Consider the following 26,027-nt stretch of genomic DNA (forward strand, 5'->3'; position numbering starts at 1 on the left):
TCCAGGGCCCAGAACCTAGGTCTTTGCTGTGTTCAGGGCCTGGATGGCCCTGGGGTAGAAGCTGAGCTTCAGTCTGTTTGTCCTTGCGGCCATGGTCCTGTACCGCCTTTTCGAGGGCAGCCGGGCAAAGTGTTCGTACCCAGGGTGGGTTGGGTCTCTGGAGATCTTGGAGACATTGCATGTTTAACTATCTTTTTTTTAAATCAAATCGTAGAGGTCAATCTATATTGTGTACGTTTGGGAACTGGTAATGTAAAGAATGATTGGTGGTTTCCTTGGTTTGTGCATTCTATCTGTGATCGTCGACATGCAATAACAACAGGTGTACTTTTATAGCGATAGGTCCCAGAGTCAATGATACGGCTCGCACTGAAACATTGCAGTGTGTGATTTTGTGTACAGTGGACAACTCTTGGAGTTTTTATATAGGTTCTTATTAGGGATGTCCCGATCCCACTTTTCCACTACCGATACCGATACCTGGGCTTCAGGTATCTGCGATACCGATATCAATCCGATATTTGTATTTATTTTTTTACTCCTGAATAATAACAAATACTTCCCCAGTATATAGTCCACAACAACAGTTGGCTATTAAAGACTGCCAGCCTTTAGTCAAGAAACAAAAACAGTACTCTGCAGTACTCAGTGACCAACTGTTTTTTTCAGGTTTTTATTCTATTTATCTTGTCTTACAAATGGCAAATCAAATATAGGACCCTTTTTTTTAAAGTGTAGCCTAGTGACGCCCGCTGGTGAGACCATAAACCAGTCGCAGAATCGAAGGTGTCGAAAAGTGAAAGTTAAACGTATTGTGTCAACAATATCTAGTTTTATTTCATAACAGGCAACTTGAAGTACCCACTCGATATAATATACAACAGTTTAATGATCACTAAATATTTTTTGTGGATTGGATTCACTGTTCTCGTTTGCCGTAGGCTACCAGTAAGTGATAATGACTTGTAAACATACTTTCGTTTTAGGACGTGTTCAAAAGCAAGGACTGTGTGTTCATCTAATTATGTGTAGTTATGTGTTTTTAGCATGTCGATTTTCTCTCAGCATGCTGTGATGTTATAAAAACGCAGTTAGACAGCGATGATGTACCACAGTTAGCCGCTAGCTGTTAGCAGCGTTTGTTGTTGTGGTTTGATCAGTACATTTTCTCCTGTCGCATTCCCATTCTTGAGGTGCTCAACATTCAAATACTTGTGTCGTCTTGAATTGTTTTCCAATTTCAATGTATGACGCATCATTTGAAAGCTTACAATCTGTTGTTTCAGAATTCAGTTTTACGAAAAATTACTTTGGCAAATGGTTTATGATTTCACCAGTTGGCATCAGACTCATTACACACAGGTAGCTACTAGCCAACTCTCATGCATGTGACCACTGGCTACTATACTACTGTTGTCATCACGTGAATGACATGCCAGATCGGGAGCGCAGATCGGAGCCGATTTTCTTTCCTGTCCGATCTGCGATCCAGCATTCTGGACCAATATCGCACAGATACGATGCAGTGGATCGGATCGGGACATCCCTAGTTCTTATGAGCAACAATCCATACAAACCACACACAAAGCAACACAAAAAGGAGAGGATCATTGACCTGATTGTAATGATGAATTGGGGCTCGATTGCAATACGGTGAACAACGAAGGAGAATGGGATATACAGAAGGAGAATGGGATATACAGAAGGAGAATGGGATATACAGAAAGAGCTTGAGCCCTGAGGACAAACCAACATGCCCACATAACACATAAACTTTCCGAACAGCTGCCAGTTTCCCACATTGAACGTTGTTCAAGGAAATTGGTGAGATTAACCTAAAGTTAAACAGAGGCGTATCTTTGTGTACAGTGGTTGCATAATTCACTAATGTGGGTGCCTCCCTATAAGTGTGTGGGCAGCCAATGCAATGGGCATTTCCCAACAGGAGCTGGTGCACAGCGTGTTGTGGGCTTAATGGATACTCTAAAGAAAAGGCAGTGGAAACTGTCCCTGACCATTCTCCTGGTTTTGGTCTGGGGTTACACTGACGGTAATTACATGATTTTCTTTTTTTCTATTTGGATGTTAATATAGTATCGCTCTACATGAAAACTGTTTAGGTGCTATGATATGGTGCAGATACAGGGGTCAGTGTTTAAAAGGTTCATCGCAACAGTGGTCTTCCTCAATGCTGCTGCTACTGCAGCAGACAGGAGTTGTGAAGACATGTGAAGAGCTGTGAAGGATGTTTAAAATGATCCATCCTTCTGTTGGTATAAATGACTGACAGTGATGATGTTGTTGGCCTTCCCTACAAATAATCACTGAAATAAAATGACATAGAGAATGGTTTGTGATTGTAGAGCCTTGCTTACTCAGTTTCTTAGATAGATAGATAGATAATAATAATAATAATAATAATAATAATAATAATACATTAGACTATAATATTTTATAGACACTCTTTACAAAACTTTACAAACTGAAAAGATTGAGTAGTAATAAAAAATAAATAAAATAAAGTATAGGGGCCTAAATAAGGTAGTTCTGGGGACACATGGGAAGGGGAGGGGGAGAGGGTTAACTGGTGAAGGCAAGCTTGAAGAGGTGGGTTTTGAGGGCCTGTTTAAATGTTGGCAGGGTGTTGGCCTGTCTGATGTGGTTGGGGAGGGCGTTCCAGAGGGACGGGGCTGCAGCTGAAAAGGCCCTATCACCCCAGGTCCGTAGCTTGGTCCTGGTGGTCTTGAGGGTGGTTTGGTCGGCAAACCTGAGGCAACAAGAGGGGGTGTGGAGGGGGACGAGGTCGGCAAGGTAGGAGGGGGCCAGATCGTTGATGGCTTTGTAAGTTATGGGTAGGATTTTGAATTGGATCCTGTATTTGACCGGGAGCCAGTGGAGGTTTTGGAGGACAGGGTCACAGCGGCGAGTGGAGGTGAGCAGACGGGCAGCAGAGTTCTGGACGTATTGGAATTTGTTTAGGATGTTATTAAGTAAACCGTAGAGGATGCTGTTGCAGTAGTCGAGTCGGGAAGTTATGAGGGCGTGGATGAGTGTTTCAGCAGCGGAAAAGAACAGGGAGGGTCGGATGCAGGCAATGTTCCTGAGGTGGAAAAATGAAGATTTAGTGACCTCCACAAATGACAGCTACATTTAGCAAAATAAAGTTGATTATAGCAGATGAATGAATTTCAGGGTGATAGAGGGGAATTGTTTGAAATATCAAGTTATCTTAATGAGGACCAGGCAATGGGACCAACTTGTGTTTTTTAAATATATCCTGTCATAACGTTTGTTTTAGTACAGACGATATGAGTTTGAGAGTAGAGTAGCATTTATTTAAACACAAGCTGGTCCCCATTAAAATACCTGGATATTGAAACAATGAGTGATGAGTTAATTCATGTTCAATTTCAGATTTCCTGATTGCCCCGCCTATTCAATGGTAGGGGAAACACTGCTACATACACTCACAGAACACTTTATTAAGAACACTATACTTACACTGGGTAGGGCCTCACTTGCTCTCAAAACAACCTCAATTCTTTGAGGCATTTTCCACAAGATGTTGGAAACATTCCTTTGAGATTCTATTCCATGATGACATGAGCTGCTTTTCAAAAAGAAACATTGCAAAAGTCCAGAATCAGATAAGGCGACAACAACAAGACACACAGTCAGGGGCAGCAGTCAAAGACAACACATCTTTGTCCCTCAATGTACATTGATTCTGACAAGAAATATGTGTGTGCTGAACGAAAGAAAAGCATTTGCCTGCGGGATAAGGATTCGGACTAGCAGGCAAGCAAAACCTAATAACGCTTTACTGTTATTAGATCATTTTGAAAAACCCAAAGTTGACTCGCTACTGCTGTAGTGCTACCACTGCTCCAATATGAACCTTTTAAACACTTTCCTCCTGGATCGTAATGGAGACAGACTCAGTCTCAGACTTATAAGTGGGTTAAGGGTTAGTGCAGCCATTCATAAGGCAGACTGAGGGAGAACTGTGTCACAGGCTGGTGTTGTCTGGTCTGCTTCTAGCCACCACCTCCAGGCACATGGATGACTTCATCAGGGTGGTTGAGCAGGTAGAGGACGGAAACCCGGGTCTGGAGCCCTTGGCCGTGCTAAGAGGCCTGCGCAGGGCAGCAGACAGCACAGACGACTTCCTTCAACACTTCATGGGTGCGCTCACAGAGGATGCACCCGTCATGGACGACAGTCTCTCAGAGGTCATTGCCAGAGCTGTGCAGCATCGGGTCAACGAGGGAGGCAGGGAGGAAGGAGTTGTGCTCACTGCTGATGGCACCACAGTTGCTCTGACCCCACTCCTTCTCGGTATCGAAGCTGGCTTGCTGTCTACGACGAGGGGGCGGGTCCATGGGCTGTACCAACTCACTCTTGCTAAGACCCTAGGCCTGGCCTTCCAACATGCCCACGGCTCTCTCCTCTCTCAACGCCTGGGCCCGGACGGCTGCTGGGACAATGTGACCTCACCTAGGGTTTTCACCCTCTCTGGCGAGCCCACTCTTGCCACCGACGCCCTGGTCAACGGGGGCATGGACGGTGTGATTCTGGGGACGGAGGTGTCAGCGCAGTCCCGGCGTCCTCTCAAGCTGAGCAGCCTGCTGAGGAGCTACTACTGCCACCGTCTGGAGGGGGGAGGACTGGACACCCGTATGGTCAGCCCGCGTCGTAGAGGGAACTTCCAAGAGCTGGTCAAAACCCCCCTCCTACAGAGGCAAGTGGTGAGATCCCTGGCCCTGCTCCGGAGAAAGAAGAGGGAATCAAAGATGTCCGGAAAAGAAAAGGAAGAGTTGACAACCGTGGTGAGAGAGGGAATTAAGGAGTTCATCCACAAATACATGGGTAAGTAAATCTCCCACTGCAGATAGAAGAGACAGATTTGATAGATCACATTGACAGTTTTATACAGTCCAACAGATGTACAGTAAATGTCCATTATCCTATAGTTTACAACATTAAGTTCCAAGTTCAAAAGTTTTATTGTCAATTTTTCAGGGTAATAAAAATGGAAATTCTTATTCAGCTTCTATGGCTTTCAACACAACACAACAATACACGTCCCGAACAAAACATGACAGAATAATTTAATGTAAACATGTTCATGACTTAACAAAAACGTATAATCCCTCTCTCTGTCCCGAAAGATTGTCCAACCATCATCCCACGGTGTCAGTGGGGGGCAGAGTCGTACAGAGGCACTCCCACCCTCCTGTCCCTCCCCCTCTCCTTCATGTACATCCACCACACTCACACACCAAGCCAGCCCTGTCTGACCTTCCAGCAGTGCTCCGCAGACATGAGGGCCATGCAGCGCTTCCACCAGGACGACCGCGGCTGGGACGATATTGGATACAGGTGCAGTAGCAGACCTGGGTTCAAATAGTACACAAATCAAAAACCAATATGAACACAATACAAGAGTAGGAAAACTAAAAAGGTCTAAACAAAGTCTAACAAAGTGGATCAAACTAAACCAACTGAGTAAAACAATCTACCCCCCCCCCTCCCCCCAAACACAAGCAACAACAGACATTAAATAGGAGACAGGTAGCAGGATGATTGGACCACAGTGCAGGTGGTGGATTGGAGACAAGTGGACTGGGTTAGAGTTGATTGCCAGGACAGCCAGCACAGCAACAGACCAAGGGGGAGGAGCTCCAATGACAACACCTGGGAGACAGAGGAACACAACAAAAACACAGACACATACCAGGCCGCAACAGTTGTATTATAATTAATTTAACAATTTAACGTGACTTCCGATATAAACCACGCCCACTTCAGGTCTTCTATCCGAATACAGATACAGATAATTTTGTAGGTTGAACAGATACAGATTCAGATAACGGCTAGTACACCCCTACTTCTTAAAAGACAGTTGCAAATCTGTCATACTAAGTTGCTTAGAGAGGTTCTTGTTCCCATAATACAAACCAAAATGTGACTTCATTGGTTGGCTACTAAATAATACTATTCACTCCACCATCCCCATCCAGCTTCGTGGCAGGCTCTGACGGCTACCTCTATGAGGGCAGAGGGTGGGACTGGCAGGGAGCCCACACTAAGGGCCACAACTCCAAAGGCTATGGGGTCTCCTTTATCGGCGACTACACCTACAGCCTGCCCTCCCAGTACACCATGGAGCAGGTGAGAGATCGGCTGGCGTCCTGCGCCGTTGGTGGCCAGCGACTGGTTGCCACCTTCACTCTGCATGGGCACAGGCAGCTGGTCAACACTTCCTGCCCTGGAGACGCCCTCTACGCAGAGGTCGAAGGATGGGAACACTTTAGGGTGAGAGAGATACAGTAGCTAGTGTACTGTATCTAGTAGCTAGTGTCTAGCTGCCCTGTTTACATTACCGATTTTCTGCAACTCACAAGGACCTGCGTCATTAAGAACAATAAGGCCTATGTGTTTTTGTTATTTGATGTCCAAGGGTGTTACCGCATCACAAACTTACATTCCTTATTTCCATTTCAAACAGGAAGTCCAGAATTGATGGTACTTCACAGTGGATTAAGGAGCTCCTAATCATGGTGGAAGAGCAACAGAATAAATATTGTACTTCTTAAATGTGTCCAATTGAATGTATCCTTTGTTTAACTCTAATAATGACTGATATTTGTAACATGGTATATGCTAACTAGTGGGGGGTCTGCTCTTCCCCCAGCCCCATTTCAGCTTAAACTGCTGGCAGGTTACTAGTTGGGATGGTTCAGAGTAATTTTTTTATGTAATTATTTTCTTCGTTAATAAAGATTTTTTAAAATCATGATAACCATCGTATTATCTTAGTTTAATGTCATTTCAATGTATTGTAGACCTTTTCTTTCTCCAGAGAAGGAGAACATTCTCCAGCATACAGCATCCATACGTCAAGCTACTAAATATGAGGGATGTGCAGTTCGTGAATTAATCATTATTTTTCATTCCATAACATTACCATTCATTACAAAAGCATTTAGGCCTACCTTTTCTATAATCTGTTCTATTATATCTCTAACAAAGCTAACAAGGTAACAGTTGTTTGGCTAGCTTAGTAAACATACACACACACACACACACACACACACAATAACTTGTGTACGTTCGTACACAACAAACAAAACCATGCCAAGTCAGCTAACAAAAACAAACAAACAAACAAGCTTTGAACAAAGTTACCTAGCTAGCTGACAAGCTAACACCTGTGTGGCTAGCCTAGTAAACACTCACACAGCTTAGTAAATGACGCATGTAACTCAGTACACTAGTTAACAAGCAAACACGTTTGGCTATGGCATGTAACTCACTACATACACAGCATCCTCACCAACTGCATCACAGTGAGGTATGGCAACTGCAATGTGTCCGACCGGAAGGCCCTGCAACAGGTGGTGAAAACTGCCCAGCACATCATTGACACCAAACTCCCTTCCATCGAGTCCCTCCAGCCATCCGGTGTCGACGGAGGGCGGCAAACATCATCAAGGACACCTCGCACCCTAACCACAGACTGTTTGACCCCCTACCTTCTAAGAGACTGAGGAAGTACAGGATCCTCAGACCCGTACCAGCAGGCTTCTTACACAGAGCTATCACTCTGATAAACATTCCCCCTCTCCATACACCCTGCTGAACTATTGCCCCCCCCATACAATACTATGATGACAATGTCAATACTTTGATGACTGCACATCCCTGGTTAATGTGATCACTCTATAACCTTTGCACTACTGATGTTTACATAGTTAACAAACAAACACGTTTGACTATGGCATGTAACTCACTGTCGGTGTGTCGGCAACAAACATACAAACTTGTTGGTTACCCTAGTCAACACACACACAGCTTAGTAAACAACGCATGTAACTCACTTACCCAAAAACAAAGCAGAAGGTGCATCGACAGACCACAGTCCTGTGATAGTATGTTGATCACACATGCACATGACTATTTATCACAGTCCTGTGATAGTATGTTGATCACACATGCACATGACTATTTATCGGGGTGTGGGTTGGGAAGCGTATACAGTCTGAGGCCTCTTTGTGATGTGTTGATTGTGCCTTGTGTGTTTGAGAAGATGTTTAACATTGCTGTTAACATTGTATTTCAGGTGCTCTGCCGTCTGCAGTCTTGATGAAAACAGACTTACGGTAAGTCGCAAGACATGAGTGAAGAGACTGAAGAGATGTCCTGCATCTGTTTTTACATAATGTATGGTTTACCAGTTGTAAAATGTGCGTTCTTGTATCAGTTGCTATTTGGCTTGAACGCTTATATAGGGTTGCAATAAAGAAGACAACACTTACATTAGGGTCACATTTGTAAAGGGTTTATAAATGGCTTATAATTAGTTAATAAATCACTTATAACCAGTATATTATTCAATTATGAACCATTGATAAACAGATATAACTCATTACTATAGATCGATATTCACATGGTGCTTGCCAAATAGGGAGTTTGCAATCAGGAGCCAGTTATTAATGCTTTATAAATTCACTTATAAATGCTTTAAAAACTAACCCTGATGTGAAATTATGCAACATTATTTACATTATATATAACAACATTAGTGGTTGGACAGTTGGTAAAAGTTATTTCCTGAATTGTGGAGATGATTCGACTGGCACCAAACTGATTCAACTCATCTTTACATACAGTGTAATCTCCCAAAGTACAGTACAGCTGTCACCATCTTTTTTTAACCATGGCCTATACTTGATATCCTGATGTCCCTTGTCAACACTTTACTCAGGTAAATAAACAGTTTGAAAGCTGCGTTTCACATTGGCATCAATTGACAGGCTTGCTACAGGTGCTACTGGCTAACTACCTACTACGTAGCCTCATTTAGCATTCATTTTAGCTAGTTAGTGAACACCACCTTGCAAAAGCAAGCCCATTAATTAAGCATGACGAATAACAGTAGCGTGTTGCTTTGCATACATTAATTACTCTGTCCATGAGGTTTACGAATGCGTGTGTGTATAAGAGGAGGTGACTTTCAACTCTTGTCCCAGTAATTCTGTTGCAGAGAAACAAGACGTATAAAGTTTTCCTCCATCCTCTGTGGAAGGAGCTGTTCTGTGCATCCTCTCTGGTCCTCTGTGGAAGGAGCTGTTCTGTGCATCCTCTCTGGTCCTCTGTGGAAGGAGCTGTTCTGTGCATCCTCTCTGGTCCTCTGTGGAAGGAGCTGTTCTGTGCATCCTCTCTGGTCCTCTGTGGAAGGAGCTGTTCTGTGCATCCTCTCTGGTCCTCTGGCGCTGCTAGGACGACCTGGGCACGATAGATTAGGCTGATAGATAGATTGGCCAAAGACTCGCCTTTTCACAACTGTTATGCCCTGCTGCTGCCGCTCTACTCAACTTGCTTCGGGGGAGGGGAGGGGAGGGAGGGAGGGGAGGGGAGGGAGGGGAGGGGAGGGGAGGGAGGGAGGGAGGGGGGTTTGCTAGTGTGTTGCTGTCTTCTTCTGCTAATAGATTTGGGGAAAGTGGATTTGCCGCCAGACAGCGGAGTTGGGCATCTGGAGAGAGAGGAGTCGGCCAATAAAAGATGGAGCTGTCGGCGGTCGGGGAACGCGTTTTCGCCGCGGAAGCTATTCTGAAACGCCGCGTTCGCAAGGTGAGCGTCCCGCCGCGGCCGTCGCCTCAGCACGCCGGGGTGGGCGACGGTCTCCAGGGGCGGCCCGACCCGAGGCTCTGTTTCCACAACGTGGAGGCCTTGTGAAGAGCTAGCTGGCTAATAGCGGGATGTTTCGCTGCTAGCTGAATGATTAGCATAGCTATCTGCGTTATTTCTGCCAGCTAGTTAATATTCGCCAGCCAGGGACGTTGGAAGGGAGGAAGGTATGAAAGGCAGTGTTTTTAGGAAATAGCCACGCAAAAGAGGGGGGCTGCGGAGAAGATGAACTCAAGCTAACAGAGGGGTATACATTGTTTTCTAGCCAGAGAAAGCCTGAGGCAGACAGCACACAGCACACAGCCTGTCACTGGTTACTGTCAGAGAGGATGGCTGCTCGTCAATTGCCTAGCTATAATCCAGCCAATGCCCCCAATTAACTTGTAGTTGTCCGTGTAAATGAGCTAATCTGCAGTCTGCCCGGGGTCATTGAGTCAGAAAAGCAAGCTGTCATGCTAGAAAGCTAGCTAGCGTTAGTCAGTCATTGTCTCCACACCACAGTTTTTGTTCAGCGGACAGAGACGGAATTGGGTAGTTGCTTTAGGGTGCGTTCGTAAATGTGCTCTGACAGCGCCGGAGCGCACTCTGGGTTCAACGTCATAGAGCAACCAAGTAATTTCATTGGACAAGACTCATTCCATGAGTGCTGATCATATTTTCAGAGCGAATTTAGGAACGCACCCTTAATGTGAGAACAAGACAACCTAGTTTGCCAGTTAGCTAGCTAATTTTTTATTTTATTTTTGCTAGGTAGCTACGACATGGAACTTGCTTGTAGTATTAACTCTGATGACTGGAAAAGTAGCTATGCAATGTTAACAATCTTGTGTTTTAAATGTTTATTATTTGAAAAAATATATATTATTATTCCTCTGTACCTCTCTATTGCAGGCGCACATTGAGTATCTGGTCAAATGGAAAGGATGGGCATTGAAGTAAGTGATTGCATCCAGAGACACTGCAAAGATGTAGCCTAACCTTTTTTAACAACACACCCAGCCATCACCTTTGTATGCCACTGCTGTGGAGTAGCCCTTGTTAAGGGGTCAGAAAAGGTGACCACTTTTAAGTCTAACCTCAAGACCCACCTTTACTTATTGAGTTTGTATTTGTTCCCCTAATATGAAAAGACAATAATTTGCGACCCCTTTGCTTTTTTAGGCACAGCACATGGGAACCAGAGGAGAACATTCTGGATGACAGGCTGATAGCAGGCTTTGAACAGAAGTGAGTTACTATACTGTAGTTGGATCTTTCAATATATTTCTATGTGAATATTCAGTTGATATTCACCTCACTGCAAGGTGTGTGTGTGTGTGTGTGTGTGTGTGTGTGTGTGTGTGTAGCCTAATTCTTACATTCAGGGCTCGACATTAAGGCTTGTCCTCTTGTCCGGGACGCGTCCTAACGATTCCCACCGTAGTTGGGGTAGACCACACCCACGCCACGGCAACTTCTGGAATATGTAGGGGTGTTCTCTGTATCTTGTTCTTCCGCCCCGCAGGTCGTTCCGCAACCCCATTGGATTTTAGCTTGTGACGTAACACGGGGTGCACGATTAGATATAGGTTACCCATCTCTGTATGCAACTCGGCGGCGCTGAGTGTGCCGCGGGCCAACGGTCAATGTTCGCCGCGGCCGGGCGCGGCTCTCATTGCCCTGTGGGCCCTGGAACGCGCGCCTATTCAAAAAAATACAAAAAAACTACATATTCCAGAAGTTGGCGTGGTCTACCCCAACTACGGTGGGAATAGTTAGGACGCGTCCGGGACAAGTACATTTTATGTTCGGACAAGTGGACTTCCTCCTGCACTTGTCCGATGGACAAGTGAAAAAAAAAAATATATATATATATAATATCTGCAAAACATTAATTCCTCCTTCCGATCTGAATAAAAAATATTATAAACAAAGCGATGCAGCGCCTCGCTGAGGCTATTTCAGTCGCTCGTAGTTCATTATCGTCGATGTTATAGAGTAGTTCATTCATAGTTCGTAAATTCGCTCACAGCGCACACTGCGTTCAACGTCATAAAGAGACCAAGTAATTTGATTGGACAAAAGGCATTCCATGAGTGCTGATCAAGTTTTAAGACCAGCACATCGCAATGCGAACTTCAGAATGACACTAATGATACATTTCTCAATTTGAATATAGGATAATATCCAAAAGCTAGCAAATAAGATTGCTTCCATTGGGGAGGGACTATACGTAGTTACAAATATTTTTTGTAAATATTCCTAGATATTTACAAAAAACTTTTGTGGCCAATCTTAAGCTATAAGGGTTAGGGTTAGGGTAATCACTGATTACCCCATCGTAATAATTTAAAATAATTACAAAATATTGTTTAATGAATACATTTGAAAATTAAGGATACATCATTATCAAATCAATAGTAGTCAAATGTGTTATTTGCATACACATACACTCACTGGCCACTTCATTAGGCACACCTTGCGGTTGGACCCCCTCTTTTGCCTTCAGAACTGCCTTAATTCTTTGTGGCATAGATTCAACAAGGTGCTGGAAACATTCCTCAGAGATTTTGGTCCATATTGACACTATAATATCACGCAAACAGCCCGCCTGGCACCAACAACCATGCCAGGTTCAAAGTCACTTAAATCACCTTTATTTCCCATTCTGATGCTTGGTTTGAACTTCAGCAGATCGTCTTGACCATGTCTACATGGTTTGCTGCCACATGATTGGCTGATTAGATATTTGCGTTAACAAGCAGTTGAAAAGGTGTACCTAATGAAGTGGCCGGTGAGAGTATTATATATTATTATTAATATTATTGCTTTTTCAAAATCTTTGGATTTGGACAAGTAACTTGAGCTCTCGGACAAGTAAAAGATAAGTTCACTTGTCCGAAGGACAAGTACCTGAAAAAGCTTAATGTCAAGCCCTGTACATGATGTGGAAATATTTGGTTTGTGTTGATGATATAGGCCTACTAATAGATAGATAGATAGATAGGTACTTTATTGATCCCAGAGGTTAAATTAAAGCATTACAGAAGCTTGCATCATAAACAACAAAATAAAAGTGACAATAGAATAATACAAATAAAATGGCGGATACACTGTTGAGAATGCAGGTGGACTCCCCCATTGTTTCCTGGATTCCGAACAGTAATCGTACATTGTACATTGATTGTACAGTCCAGTGTTTCCTCTAGGATTTTTCACATTAGTGGCGGTGTGGTTAGTTTATGCGCGCGGAACGCGTGAATTTTTTTCCGCGTGCACGTGCATAAAACGCGCTCTGGCGCTCAAAACAAAGACGTAATTTCACCAAAAACTAGAGGGTGGCAAAAACGTTTTTTAAATAGCGGTTAAGTCATTAAAGCAGAGCAGGTGATTTTATATAGAAGGTGATCAAATACCAAGATATCCGACAGCTGCAGAGGAACATGCGGAACGCGCATGACACACACACACAGAAAGATCATCAGCTCATCGAATAAGAAGTACACAAGAGTAGAGTAGGCTACACATGGAACCGGGAACGCGCATACAGCACTGAACAACATCCGTAGAATATAAACTTCTGACTGACAGTCACATACATGCATACATACTTAGGGCCAATCCCAATTCACCCCTAACCCTTCGTTTTCACCCCTATGGCTCGATTTGCGCGTTCACGTTTAGGGGGAGGGCTATCCCAATTCATATTTCATCGAGCCATGGCTTCATTTCGAGGGCTAACTATGACTTCGTTTCGAGCGATTCCAGGACCAGACTAGCTTTGAAGCCATAGGGGTACGCTACCCCTTGATTCCAGGATGCATTGCGAATCATCTACAGAAATCTTATGTCGCTCTATTCAATGCGGAAATATCATTTTACTTTCTCTGTAATTACTTATTAATAAAGATTTGAAAAATTATGATAACCATCTTATTGTCTTAGTTTAATGTCATTACAATGCATTATAGACCTTTTATTTATAACATAACCAAAAAAAATCGCTTTTATGTCGGTGCTGTGTCTAACGTTACAGTAACGCAACGCTGCATGACAGTCGAGCATTTCAGAGATGTACAATCATAAATCAATTATTACCTGTGGCGTTTGACAGCGGATGATGGTACACATATGTAAAGTTATCTGTCAAACGTTCGGCTGACTTGTACATGATGCACATTTTTACCTATTTCCATGTACCGGCACCCGCAATCTAATCTGAGCAGTTGTTATTATGTAATATTATTAATGGGTTGTATCATTCATTTAAATGCATTATAGACCTTTTCTTTAACAAGCACAACAACAACAAAACATTATTATGCCGATGTGCTGTGTGTCTAACGTTACAGGCTGCATGACAGTCGAGCATTTCAGAGGATGATGGTACACATATGTAAAGTTATCTATCAAACGTTAGTTTAATGTCATTACAATGCATTATAGACCTTTATAACAAGCATAACAAAAAAAATCGCTGTTATGCCTGATCACTTCCATTAGACTACTAAAGCAAGACACCGGAGCACTCATATCTGCGCGTTTGTCACAGGCTGACAGTCACCCTGGTGTTCCTCTGCCCCGGCAACTGACCCATAGAAGTGCGCGATTAACATTTCAGAGATGTACAATCACGAAATAAATGGTGGTGTTTGACAGCGGGTGATGGTAGACATATTTAATGTAAAGTTATCTCTCTAAAGTTTTCTATCCACAGGCTGATATGTGCATGATAGGCGCGAATCCCCCCCCCCCCCCTTGGTGGTATAAATTGTATTGCGGCATACCAAAACAACTCGCAATCTAATCCGAGCAGTTGTTATTATGTAATATTATTGATGGACGTGACATTTTTGATGGAGGGCAGTGAGCGGGAGACTCATCAAGGACATGTAGTTAATTAATGCAGTGGACAGCGGCTGTTTCTCCAGCGTTCCTGTCACTTCGGATTTCGGAACGTCATAAAATTAAATATGTAAGTCATGCATTTTTCCATGTTTCCCATTGATGGCATATGACGCCGTAAATGTAACTAAAGTTCAGCCTCGAAGTTGTTGCACTGTTGTCCTAAATCAGTGCAGACTGGCAGGGTAGGAGCACAGGTTTCATACAGGTTAGAGCGCCGTTATTCTGTCATGGTCTGATAATGAAGCATTGTTCTTTTTTATTTGATGACTTGTTTGATCGATTGATAGCGTAAAAGTGAAGTTGTGAATGAGTCGTGAGCGTCAATGCTTTTCTACGATATTCCTGATCAGAATCAGAATCAGAAGACTTTTATTGCCATGACATGTAAACATGTTAGGAATTTGGTTTGGAACAATGGAGCACGGTTTACAGCAGGACAGGTGCAAGACAGGACAATGACGTATCAGTCTTGAAGGGTTGTCCCTCTTCCATGATTTCTCAGGTGTGTTGATAATAAACGAAAAAAGATGCTTATAGCACACGCAACAGAAATAAACACAGCTGAAGAAGGCATTGCGAGATGTGAGAATTCGCCGGCAACATAACGCGTCACCCGTACCGCGTCTATTTAAACCACTGTTGATGACGTAGCCGCCGTGAAGGGCCGTCCCAATTCATAGGGGTAGATTTCAACCCCTATGGCTTGCGGCTCTGTTCGAAGGCCTTGGCTTCGAATCGAGTCACACTCGAAAACGAGCCATAGGGGTAGAAAAGGGAATCGGGATTGGCCCATACACACACACACACACAATGAAAGATCATCAGCTCATCAATACGAAGTAGGCCTACATGAGAGTACACGCACAAAACCGGCTAACGTTACTGTTTACACAAGTAAAATCACAATGTGACAGTCAGATGGAGCATTCGGTAAACAACCAACAGCAAGGTAATGCATCAGCTGAGTTAAAGAAAACAAACTCTTACCTTTGATGACAGAACATGAGCCCTGTTTACCCGTACTTCCGCCGTTCTGTTCGTGATGATTTTAGAGGCAATAGATTATTTTTGCCCCGCGCATATTGCTATGAATAGTTCGAAGCTAGCGTTAGGTGCGAGGCTGCTCGGTTAGCCCATTAGCGAGAACATTATTTGTTTCACAAAATAGGCTGATTTAGTTGACCATGAACATCAGACTATATTACGAATGTTCATCTAAAATACTCTATACTGAGCACTGGTATAAGAACATGAACCAGAGAACAGCAGTAAATGCAATAACCCACAGTCGTCGCTGATGATGTTGCATTTTCGATTAGGATACGGGATTAAAGGGACGGGCGACGGGCTAAGAGAGAGAGTGAGGAGAGGGATTTCCTGAAATCCAAATGTCCCGCGAAATTCGGACCAATCACAAAACTGTTTTGCAAGCGCGTCGCCTCGCGCCGCGCGCCTGTTGAGAGCGATTCAGTCTCGATTGCAGTGCGAACACAAACGACGAGGTTAATTGCAACATTGTAACATTTTGTAACTTACTACACACTAAATCGTAACGAAATGTAGGTCTGGAGGCGGCCTAAATCTAGCTTCAATCTGCATTTTTTCTGTTCTCCGGTCATAATAACTGAATTAATTAGTGGCGGAGAAAATTCATTCGTGGCGGCCCCTATAAATGCATATAGAGGAAACACTGCAGTCATATTGCGGCAGGCAGAACATATCTCATATAGTGCTCTTTAGTGCAACATAGTTGTAGTAGTCTGTTACTAAAGGAGCTTCTTTGCTCTGCCACAATGTCATGTAGGGGATGGGAGGGATTGTCCATGATGGCCAGGAGTTTGGTTGTCATCCTCCTATATGCCACCTCATCCACTGTGTCCAGGGTGACACTGAGGATAGAACCAGCTTTCCTAATAAGGTTGTTCAGCCCCTTGGTGTCAACCTTCCTTGATGCTGCCCCCCTAGCATACCACCGCGTACAGCATTGCACTGGCCACCACTGACTGGCAGAACATGTTCAGCAGAGTCCTGCAACACCCCAAAGGACCTGAGCCTAAAATCCACCACAATCTCCTTTATCATGCCGATGTTGAGACTAGGTGGTTCTGCTCACACAATTCAACAAACTGTCCACCAGTCCTCTGTACTCAGTCTCTTGGAGCCAGAACTGTCCCCTTGGGGGTGCTGTTGGTCAGGTAGTTTGTAATCCAGGAAACAATGGGGGAGTCCGCCTGCCTCCTCAACTGTTGTATCCGCAAGTAGTAAGGGCTGTATGGTGTTAAATGCTCTGGAGAAGTCAAAGAAGATGACCCACACAGTGCTGCCAGCCTGGTCTAAATGAGAGCGGGCTCTGTGCAGCAGGTAGATGATGGCGTCATCCACACCAATGTCTGCCTGGTAGGCAAACTGCAGGAGGTCCAAGGATGAAGTCAGAGGGGCTGGAGAGGGAAGGGAGAGGGTACTGGATGGAACAAAGGGTTAGGTGAGAGGTGTAAAGGGGTCCAGACAGTGCAGGGGGAGGAGATGGGGGGGCTGGTCCGGTAGCTGAGCAGGGCTGGTGTGCCTGGGGGGAGGAGAAGGAGGGGGGAGTGGAGAAAGCTGGGGGGAGGAGAAGGAGGGGGGAGTGGAGAGAGCTAGGGGGAGGAGAAGGAGGGGGGAGGTGGGAGAGCTGGGGGGAGGAGAAGGAGGGGGGAGTGGAGAGAGCTGGGGGGAGGAGAACATTATCAATATGTGTGGTGGCCTGGGAAAACCCGTCGGATGTCGCTGGCGTTCGTTTGTGGCAAAGAGCAAAAATAGACGGAAATCGCGATTTTGGCGATTTTGATATTATGTGGTATTCTAGTACTTTGAACTCCATACTACATTATGGTGAATAAACATTTTAAGAAAACAAAAGAGAAAGTACTTGTTTTATACCGACGAGGCGAGCAGACTAACACCGCATCACAAGCAGACAAACGAGACCGGCCGATCTGCATAGGCTCCTCCCCCGACCCGGAGGAGAAAGGAGTAGGGGGCAGCATTTCTTACCTTTCACTTTTTTTGACATGATACATTAAAATGCTCATAACTTTTTAAAATAGAGGGCTATCTCAGTCATTCAACCAGTTATGAATAGCTGAGAACTTCTAATTTATGGAAATATTAAAAAATGAAAATGTCAAAATGCCACCATGTGAAGGGTTTTCCCAGGCCACCACACATATGCATTATCGTTAATTCAATATTGGCTCTGTCCAAGGTCAGCGTGTGCTAAAGGCTATCAGTTGTTTCCTGATAGGAAAATTAGGTATTAGGTGAGTGTGACTGATGCATGTTTTCTCTGTCTTATTCATACAGAGAGCGTGAGCGAGAACTCCATGGGCCAAAGAAACGGGGACCCAAACCCAAAAACTTTGTCACGAAGGTATTCTTCTGGATTATTCTGTGCCAAAAAATCTAATGATACCTTTTAGAAGTTTCATAAAACTGTTAAGTGAAAATGTTGGGTCCTCTCTTTCTCCTCATCTCAGGCTCGTGCACAGAAAGGGGAGACCTCAACGCGCCTCTCCAACACCCGCAAGCCAGCCCCGCGCTCCGCCACCCGACCACTACCCTCCTCGTCCACTTCCTCCCATCCCCCCTCTTCCTCTTCCCTCTCCTCAGCGATGACTCCAAAACTCAGCTCCCTGGTGGCGACCCATAAGCTGAAGAAAGACATTCGCCGCTGCCACCGCATGTCACGCCGGCCCCTGCCCCGCCCGGACCCCCTGGCCCCCCCTTTCTCCACCCCCGGTTTCCCCTTGCGGCCGCCCAGCTCCCCATTCTCAGAGACTGTCCGGATCCTCAACCGCAGGGTCAAGCCCCGAGAGGTCAAGAGGGGTCGCATCATCCTCAACCTCAAGGTCATTGACAAACCAGGAAGTGGAAGTGGAAGTGGAGGAGGAGGAGGAGGAGGTGGTGGCGGTGGTGGCGGCGGCGGTGGCGGTGGTGGCAGGGGTACCCGAAGGTCTACCCCTCTACCTCTCTCAGGGGGCCGTCAAAACATACCATCCCGAAACCGCATCATTGGGAAGAGACAAGGAGAGGCCCCCTACAGGCCCTTCCAGCCACCCTTGAAGATGCTTGGGTTCCCCATGTATGGGAAGCCTTTTGGGCTTCAGTGTGGGGGACTTGGTCCTTTCCACTCCCACCCAGGCACCTGCTCCAGTACAGGGGCCAGGGACACGCACTCAACCCCCTCCAGCTCCAGTGGCTCAGAAGTCCGGCCTCCCTGCTCGCCACAAATCCAGCCTACCCCACCGACCCCCCAGCCCCAGCCTGCCACAGGGGCCTCCGCTTCTGGGGGGCATCCTAACTCAAGCCCCCAGGCTTTAGCCTCGGCCCAACTTGACCCCAGCCATCCCTTACAGCTTCAAAAGAAGCCGAGCCCCCCGCAGGCTGCCCCTGCCCTGACACCTGAGCCCAAAGCAGCACCGACCCCCTTCCTCCCCTCGTCCCCCGCCCCGTCTTCTGCCTCTGGCTGCTCCGCCTCTTCCTCCTGTGAGGACGAAGAGGAAGCCGAGGATGCTCTAGACCTTTCCGTGCCTCAGGAGGGGAAGAGGAAGAGGAAGCTACGCCGTCGACGCCGGCAGAAACGCCAGGCCGCCTCCGACAGCACCGCCTCCCCTCCGCCTCTCCCCCGGGACTCCGACACCACCTCCGCCTCCACCCCCCTCGCCTCTGCCCCGCAGAGGGTCCCTGCAGAGGGGGACCCTGACTGGCACCCCGAAATGGCGCCCAGCTGTGAGAATGTGGTCGTGACCGACGTCACCACCAACCTTCTCACCGTCACCATCAAGGAGTTCTGCCAGCCACGCGACACCGAGACTGGGTCTGCGTCTGGCTCCGGACCCGCTTCTCCCTCCTCTCACCCGGGTTCCCCCGCCCCACCGCCAGAAAAAACCCAGTCATCTCCACCGCCCACTACCACCACTACCACCACCACCACCACCACCGAAGACCCCAAGCCATAGGAAGAGATTACAGCAGATTGCCATTGTGATACGTAAAACACCCTTCTAATACTGCAAGCCAGGCCCCCTAAAACATGAAAAATCATGTAATCATGTTAGTGTATGTTACACCAGCCAACCAATAAATAAAAAATAGCTTATTTTTTAAACAGAGATGTATGGAGCTGTTGATCTTCTGTTACTTAGTCATCTTCCTAGTGCATGTCAACTCGCACAACAGTGACTGTTTGCCGTAGACCTGGGTCAAATAATGAGTTTTCTTTCAGTTATTTTAGGTATTATTTTGTTTTTTCTTTCTTTGCTAAATGAAGTGTACCTCCATATAATTTATAGGAAACCTCTCTTTTGATGAAGGTCTAGTTTTGAAGCTGGTATTGGATTGCCTGCAGTGTCATAATATCGGGGTTTACCTTAGTTTCATTGAAAGTCTGACCTGTAACAGTTAAATAAGATGATTGTTTTGCACTTGCTTTGTTGGACTCTGCAATACTGCATTATTACATTGAGAGAAACACACTTGATTGCATCATAAAGGAGCTGATGCTGTATGATTTACTTATTCTCGTATGAATTTCAAGCCCTTCTTGCTCCCTCAAACGCACAGGCATACGTATATGAATATATATTTATATGCACGCACAATGTTAAAGCTGCAAAAATTAAAAGGACGAGGCAAAGGATTAAGTGATTAATCCTACCTTTCATCGTCTACCTGTCCCTATACTCACCCTCAATTCTGAAATGTCCGAGAAGACTCTAAACTGACTCTTTTGAGGTATTTAAGCTGTGGACTGCATCGAGCGATCGTAGATGGTATTTAACCCGCCGCATACTTGTCAGATTTGTTTTGTCTGTACCAGATGGTATCTGCATAACCCCTTACTCCAAGCCAGCCTTTCCATGGCCTTCTGACCCTGTATGGGCGGGGCTAGTCTCACGTGTTGGCTCTCTCTGACTGACACACATGGCCACTAAGAGACTAGTGTTGCTGTTGTTGTGTTATCTTTGGGGTTTTTTCCCAGACCCAGAACATTCTCTGGTGCTAAACCCTGTACCCTTCCAAGATTTCTTCTGCCCTCTGGGGCAGTGTGTCTCCCAATCCATTCCCAGAGGACCCCCCCCCCAGGATGTTTACGTATCGTAGCTCAACTCTAAGGTACCTTTTCAACTAGTGACAAAGCGCTTCATTGGTTGAGTCATGTGTGTCAATGTTAGGGCTAGAACAAAACATGTACACAATTTGAGGGAACTTCAGGAATGGATTGGAAAACACCGCCCCAGACTCTCCCCCCCCCCCCCCCTCTCTTTGTCTGGTGTATTTGTATAATATGGTATTTAAAACTAAGCATGTGTTGCCTTATAGCTGCTCTTTCCAACTCAAAAATGCATTTCATCCGTACTGTAGGTGGTCCTAGTTGTTGTTGATACTGTATTCTGTATTCCACATTGCACCACAAACCTGTAATGGTTAAGATGATAGCTGAATGTCCTTGGTTAAGCCATTGGGAGTCGGTCACACACTTCATGATGATTTTGAACAGTTGGCAGATGGGTTTTCTGTCAAAGGGGTAGCACAACTCTACTTTGTGGCCTATATTTATACCAAACAGGGCTCCGGTGTTCTTTTCCTTTGTTTTATTTTTTTGTTGTAAATACTTTTCTTATTATATTTTATTTGACATTGGTGGATATCATTTTGAGGGCCAGTCACGGCACTTAACGAAAAGGAAGGATCATGAAAAGGCAAAAGAGATATTTTGTCTACTGATAATGATAATGTGCATTTTTGAGTTTTGTTTTTTTGCCTTTCTACCTTTGAATTAAGCATACTGTGATGCTTTTATTTGATTGCCATTGTTGCTGTTTTGATGTCCAATATGGGTTTGATCAGAAGGGAAACCCTGATAATGAATTTAATGTGTGTCAAGATAGCATTTTGTCTCCTTAATGGTAATATGAATTATGTACATTCTGTTGATGGTGATGATAATGATGAAGATGATTTACATTGTGATGTATCTGAAGCATGTTTTGCAAACCCTTATTGTACAGGTTATGTATAAGTGTCATGTTATTGTTGTTGCTTTACGTTTCTTGTAAGAGGCTTATAATAAAAACCCACCTCAAAGACAGGTCTTGGGTTGTTGACCTTTTCTTTACGAATGAATTTTTGATACCTTGTCCTTAAAGGGCCAGACGGTTGTAACTTATCTGTTTGAATGGAAAGAACATTTCAGGTTGTTCCAGGTTTTGACCACCCAGTGACACTGTTCACACCATAGGGATATGATGACAGGATTGTGATGCTCTGGGTATCTTTACTGGATGGAACCCACTCCTGAGTAAATGCACATAAGAGACTTCCAGAGGTGAATAAGGTCAGCACTAAATCAAATGAGCAAGGCACCGGTGATGGAGTGTTTTAGTTAGGCCTGCAGGATAGGAACACAATATATTGGGATACTTTTATTATTGCAGTAATGATGTAAGTTGCAATGTACCAAACACTTGGGTGAACACTTATTATTCCCTCTGGACATGGTTGGAATACGATACCCCTCTAGTTTGAAGTACAGTGTCCATCAGTTTATGTGTTACTGAGAGTGAAAAAGCTGGATATTGCAACATCATGTGAAATGTGAATTGAAGCTTAGCTGGCTGGCTCACTGAATAATCTATGCTAGTTTTTGTGTACATTTCAAACCAAATAACAGAAAAACGTCCTAATGGTTGTCATGGATATGTTTAATTGGTAGAGGTCAGGGAATGAGATCTCTTGAAAGACATATTTCATTTACAAATGCTGTTTTGGTCCTGCGAAAGCGCTTGAACGAGTGTCCTACCTGACCTGTTTCGATACAAACATGTTGCTATGGCCAGGGGTGTTATAACATGTTGCTATGGCCAGGGGTGTTATAACATGTTGCTATGGCCAGGGGTGTTATAGGGGAGTGGACTCACTTTCTGCCTCTGGTGGCTGTCTCTTCCAATTGTGGGCGCATGCAGAAACACAACAGCTGTTGTCCGACGCTGCAAGTCCATTATATTATTAATAGGGAGGATGATGTAGACATATGTAGACAAACCTATGCCCTGTCCCTTTTAAAGCATCCAGTTTATTTTAAGAATTAATTATATTTGTGCAGAACATTTAATTGCAGTATTATATATACAATATATATATATATATTATATATAGCTATACAAATGTATTATATATACAAAGAAATTAAGGGAAGACTTCAAGGATATGCCTCCCCAGACCATCACTGACGCGCCAGGATGTTGCAGGCAGCATAACGTTCACCATGGCGTCTCCAGACTCTTCCGCGTCTGTCACATGTGCTCAGTGTGAACTTGCTCTCAACTGTGACGAGAACGGGGCGCCACTGGCGAACCTGCCAATTCTGGTGTTCTCTGGCAAATCGAGCTGCACGGTGATGGGCTGTGAGCACATGTCCCACTACAGGACGTCAGGTCCAAATGCCACCCTCAGGTCAGAAACATGCACATGAGTAGCCCGCTGGAGGTCATTTTGTAGGGCTCTGGCAGTGCTCCTCCTGTTCCTCCTCTCACAAAGGAGCAGACACTGGTCCTGCTGCTGGGTTGTTGCCCTTCTACAGCCCTGTCCAGCTCTCTTGTAATGGCCCCTCTCCAGGTATCTCTACACTCTTTAGACTGTGCTGGGAGACACAGCAAACCTTCTTGCGACGGCATGTATGGATGTGCCATCCTGGAGGAGCTGGACTACCTGTGCAACCTGAATGGGCTGCAGGTACCGCCTCATGCTACCAGTAGTGACAAGGGCACTAGCAAAATGCAAAACTAGAGAAAAATCAGTCAGGAAGGATAAGGAGAGAGAAATGCTTTCAATGCTTTTTAAAAGCAGGTGCAATTGATTAACAATCGTTTACGCTTCCTAACTGGACAGATCGGTATCCAAGAAGTTTAATTGACTAGGGGCCAGTTTCACAGACAAGGCTTAAGCCTAATCCTGGACTAAAAAGCATCTTCAATGGAGATTTTACATTGAAAGTGTGATTTAGTCCAGGACTAGGCTTAAGCCTTGTCTGTGAAACCGGCCCTTGGTGTTATACTGTGATGATTAAGTGTTCCCTTAATTATTTTATTTAATTGCCATGAAGAATTGAGTCTGCTTTGAGAGCAAAGGGAGGCCCTACCCAGTCTTAGTATAGTGTTCCTAATAAAGTGTTCAGTGAGTGTATATTTCTAGGCATATTCATTGATGAAAACATTTACTGAAAACATTTCTGATCTCCAACAAAATTGCTAGGAATATTGGTGTCAGCTAATCAGTAGAATATGTCATCTACCTAGGAAAATTATTGTTAATTTCTACTACACTATGATATATCCGTTTTTTTCATACTGTAACATTGTTTGGCGCGGCATTAATTTTCTTAAAGATTCTTAGCATGATGTCAACAAATTACAGCCAATTTGGTTTACATTTTTCGGAAGGGATCTTCTACCCATCAGCTTTCATAGCCTGTTTCAGTTCAACAAACACATTCACAGTTACTCCACAAGATCCTCCTCTGTTTAATGGTAACGCTGTGTCCAGTCTGATACTCAGGTTATGAGCTGATTCCAGGCCGGTCCCATCTAACTGACCCTGTCTAAGGAGTAGATGTGATTGGCAGATACAAACATTTAATCCTCTCATACTCAGCCGCATCAATTATTGTTCTGTTGTTTGGGGAAATGCAATGGCATCCATAACAAAAAGGGACCATTTGCAAACTGTGCCCTTCATTTAGGTGTGCCTCCGCAAGTGTGATTTGGCTAGCCGCCCATTCTGAAAAACAATATGGAAGACATGGCATCTCACATAGTAAAAAATAAACCTGGAGAGAGTTTATCAACATGACAACCCTTGACAAGTTAAGGTTTATAGCAAAATTGTTGGCAGTGTGTAAGCTTACCTGAGTGAAATACGGATCCTCACTGAGGCTCCACAGTCCTAGAGGAGGTGTGTAAACAATAAGCGCTGTAGATTGCAGTGTGCTACTGTAACCATAAACCTTACAATGATTCGACATCAGTGTTTAGGGTCAGTGGCTTTAGCAAGCTGTCTCTGGTTACTTTTAGCCACAACCAGTGGAGGGCCAGTCTATTGACAACCAGCAGAGGGCCAGTCTATTGACAACCAGCAGAGGGCCAGTCTATTGACAACCAGCAGAGGGCCAGTCTATTGACAACCAGCAGAGGGCCAGTCTATTGACAACCAGCAGAGGGCCAGTCTATTGACAACCAGCAGAGGGCCAGTCTATTGACAACCAGCAGAGGGCCAGTCTATTGACAACCAGCAGAGGGCCAGTCTATTGACAACCAGCAGAGGGCCAGCATATTGACAACCAGTGGAGAGCAGCTTTAAACAGACACTCTCCTTCACAGACCCTAACCCTAACCCAGGTCAGAGCTGGGCAGGAGAGCTTAATTGGTGCCAATGTGGTAAATGCATGGAATTACTCTGCAATTCTTCCAATTCATGTGTAAAAGACTTGTGTATGAGTCACAGAGACGATATGTGAGTGATATGGGAAAGAGACAAACATGTGACAACCAGACCTTCTCTCGACCTAATTCCATTTCTGTCAATTCTTGAAGTTAACTGAATTTAATAAATGAAAAAAACATTTTTATAACAAGTGGCACTTCAATTCTTGAATTTAATTTAAAATCATATCATTAATAGATTAGAATCTAAAAAAACACAATCTCACAATCCTTCCTTCCTTTCTCTCCTCTTTTCTCTTCTACCTTCCATCCTTGAATTCCCTTTTTCTTTGGGTGCATATGCCATATGATGTTGTTTTCCTCTTCGTCACACACACACACACACACACACACACACACACACACACACACACACACACACACAGACAACCTTGGCATTAGTACATCATCGTTATAACATCATCGTGATGTTGTTTCTGTCTCTGACTCTGAGTGACGCATCCCGCACCCTCCCCTCTCCACCCTCCACCCTCCCCTCTCCACCCTCCCCTCTCCTCCCTCCCCTCTCCACCCTCCCCTCTCCACCCTCCTCCCTCCACTCTCCTCCCTCCGCCTACTCTCACGGTCCCCATAGTAACTACGGAGGAGAGCAGCTTAGCAACACAGAGAGAAGAATACTGTCAATGACTACATTCATTTGACATTTTTCATTCGGTAAGGACGTGTTTGCCATCCGCCGACAGTCATTCTGCAGTGCGTAAAAGGCAATTTTCTAGGTGATTCAATTTACCAGCAAAAGGACCAGGTGGACAACAATCCATCATCCGATATTGAAGAGCGGCTTACAAAAATGGTCGAGTGATGTTGGCGAGCCTATAGACAAGCTCTGTGCATGTGTTTCAGATTCTGACTACTAAAAATACGATTATATCTTATATCTTAAAATTATTCGTGAATCGATCGCTCTTAGCA

At 44.7% G+C, this 26,027-nt stretch overlaps 2 protein-coding genes across 2 annotated transcripts; both read left to right on the forward strand.

Annotated features, from left to right (window-relative positions):
• Positions 1-2,040: 2,040 nt before the first annotated feature.
• Positions 2,041-6,650, forward strand: LOC308151039 (N-acetylmuramoyl-L-alanine amidase-like). Its single transcript, XM_080523849.1, has 5 exons — positions 2,041-2,050; positions 4,042-4,869; positions 5,172-5,382; positions 6,024-6,318; positions 6,512-6,650. Exons 2-5 carry the CDS (start codon positions 4,059-4,061, stop codon positions 6,524-6,526), a joined length of 1,332 nt encoding a protein of 443 aa, XP_080379975.1. The 5' UTR covers positions 2,041-2,050; positions 4,042-4,058; the 3' UTR covers positions 6,527-6,650.
• A 2,917-nt stretch (positions 6,651-9,567) lies between these two features.
• On the forward strand, positions 9,568-19,779 carry cbx6a (chromobox homolog 6a; the record flags this gene model as incomplete). Its single annotated transcript, XM_080522649.1, has 5 exons — positions 9,568-9,636; positions 10,585-10,628; positions 10,855-10,920; positions 17,920-17,986; positions 18,093-19,779. The coding sequence occupies 5 exons, from the start codon at positions 9,568-9,570 to the stop codon at positions 19,572-19,574; spliced, it is 1,728 nt and encodes a 575-aa protein (XP_080378775.1). The 3' UTR covers positions 19,575-19,779.
• Positions 19,780-26,027: the final 6,248 nt, after the last annotated feature.

This window comes from Nansenia antarctica (assembly GCF_963989245.1).
Source record: "Nansenia antarctica genome assembly, chromosome: 2".
NCBI classification, from domain to species: domain Eukaryota; kingdom Metazoa; phylum Chordata; class Actinopteri; order Argentiniformes; family Microstomatidae; genus Nansenia; species Nansenia antarctica.

What these genes read in the sequence shown, in the direction of transcription:
- LOC308151039 (XM_080523849.1), top strand. Translation starts at nt 4,059, where the DNA reads ATGGATGACTTCATCAGGGTGGTTGAGCAGGTAGAGGACGGAAACCCG. An exon ending in GTTCATCCACAAATACATGG is followed by an intron (nt 4,870 to 5,171) that starts GTAAGTAAATCT and finishes CTGTCCCGAAAG; the next exon opens with ATTGTCCAACCATCATCCCA. An exon ending in TGGGACGATATTGGATACAG is followed by an intron (nt 5,383 to 6,023) that starts GTGCAGTAGCAG and finishes ATCCCCATCCAG; the next exon opens with CTTCGTGGCAGGCTCTGACG.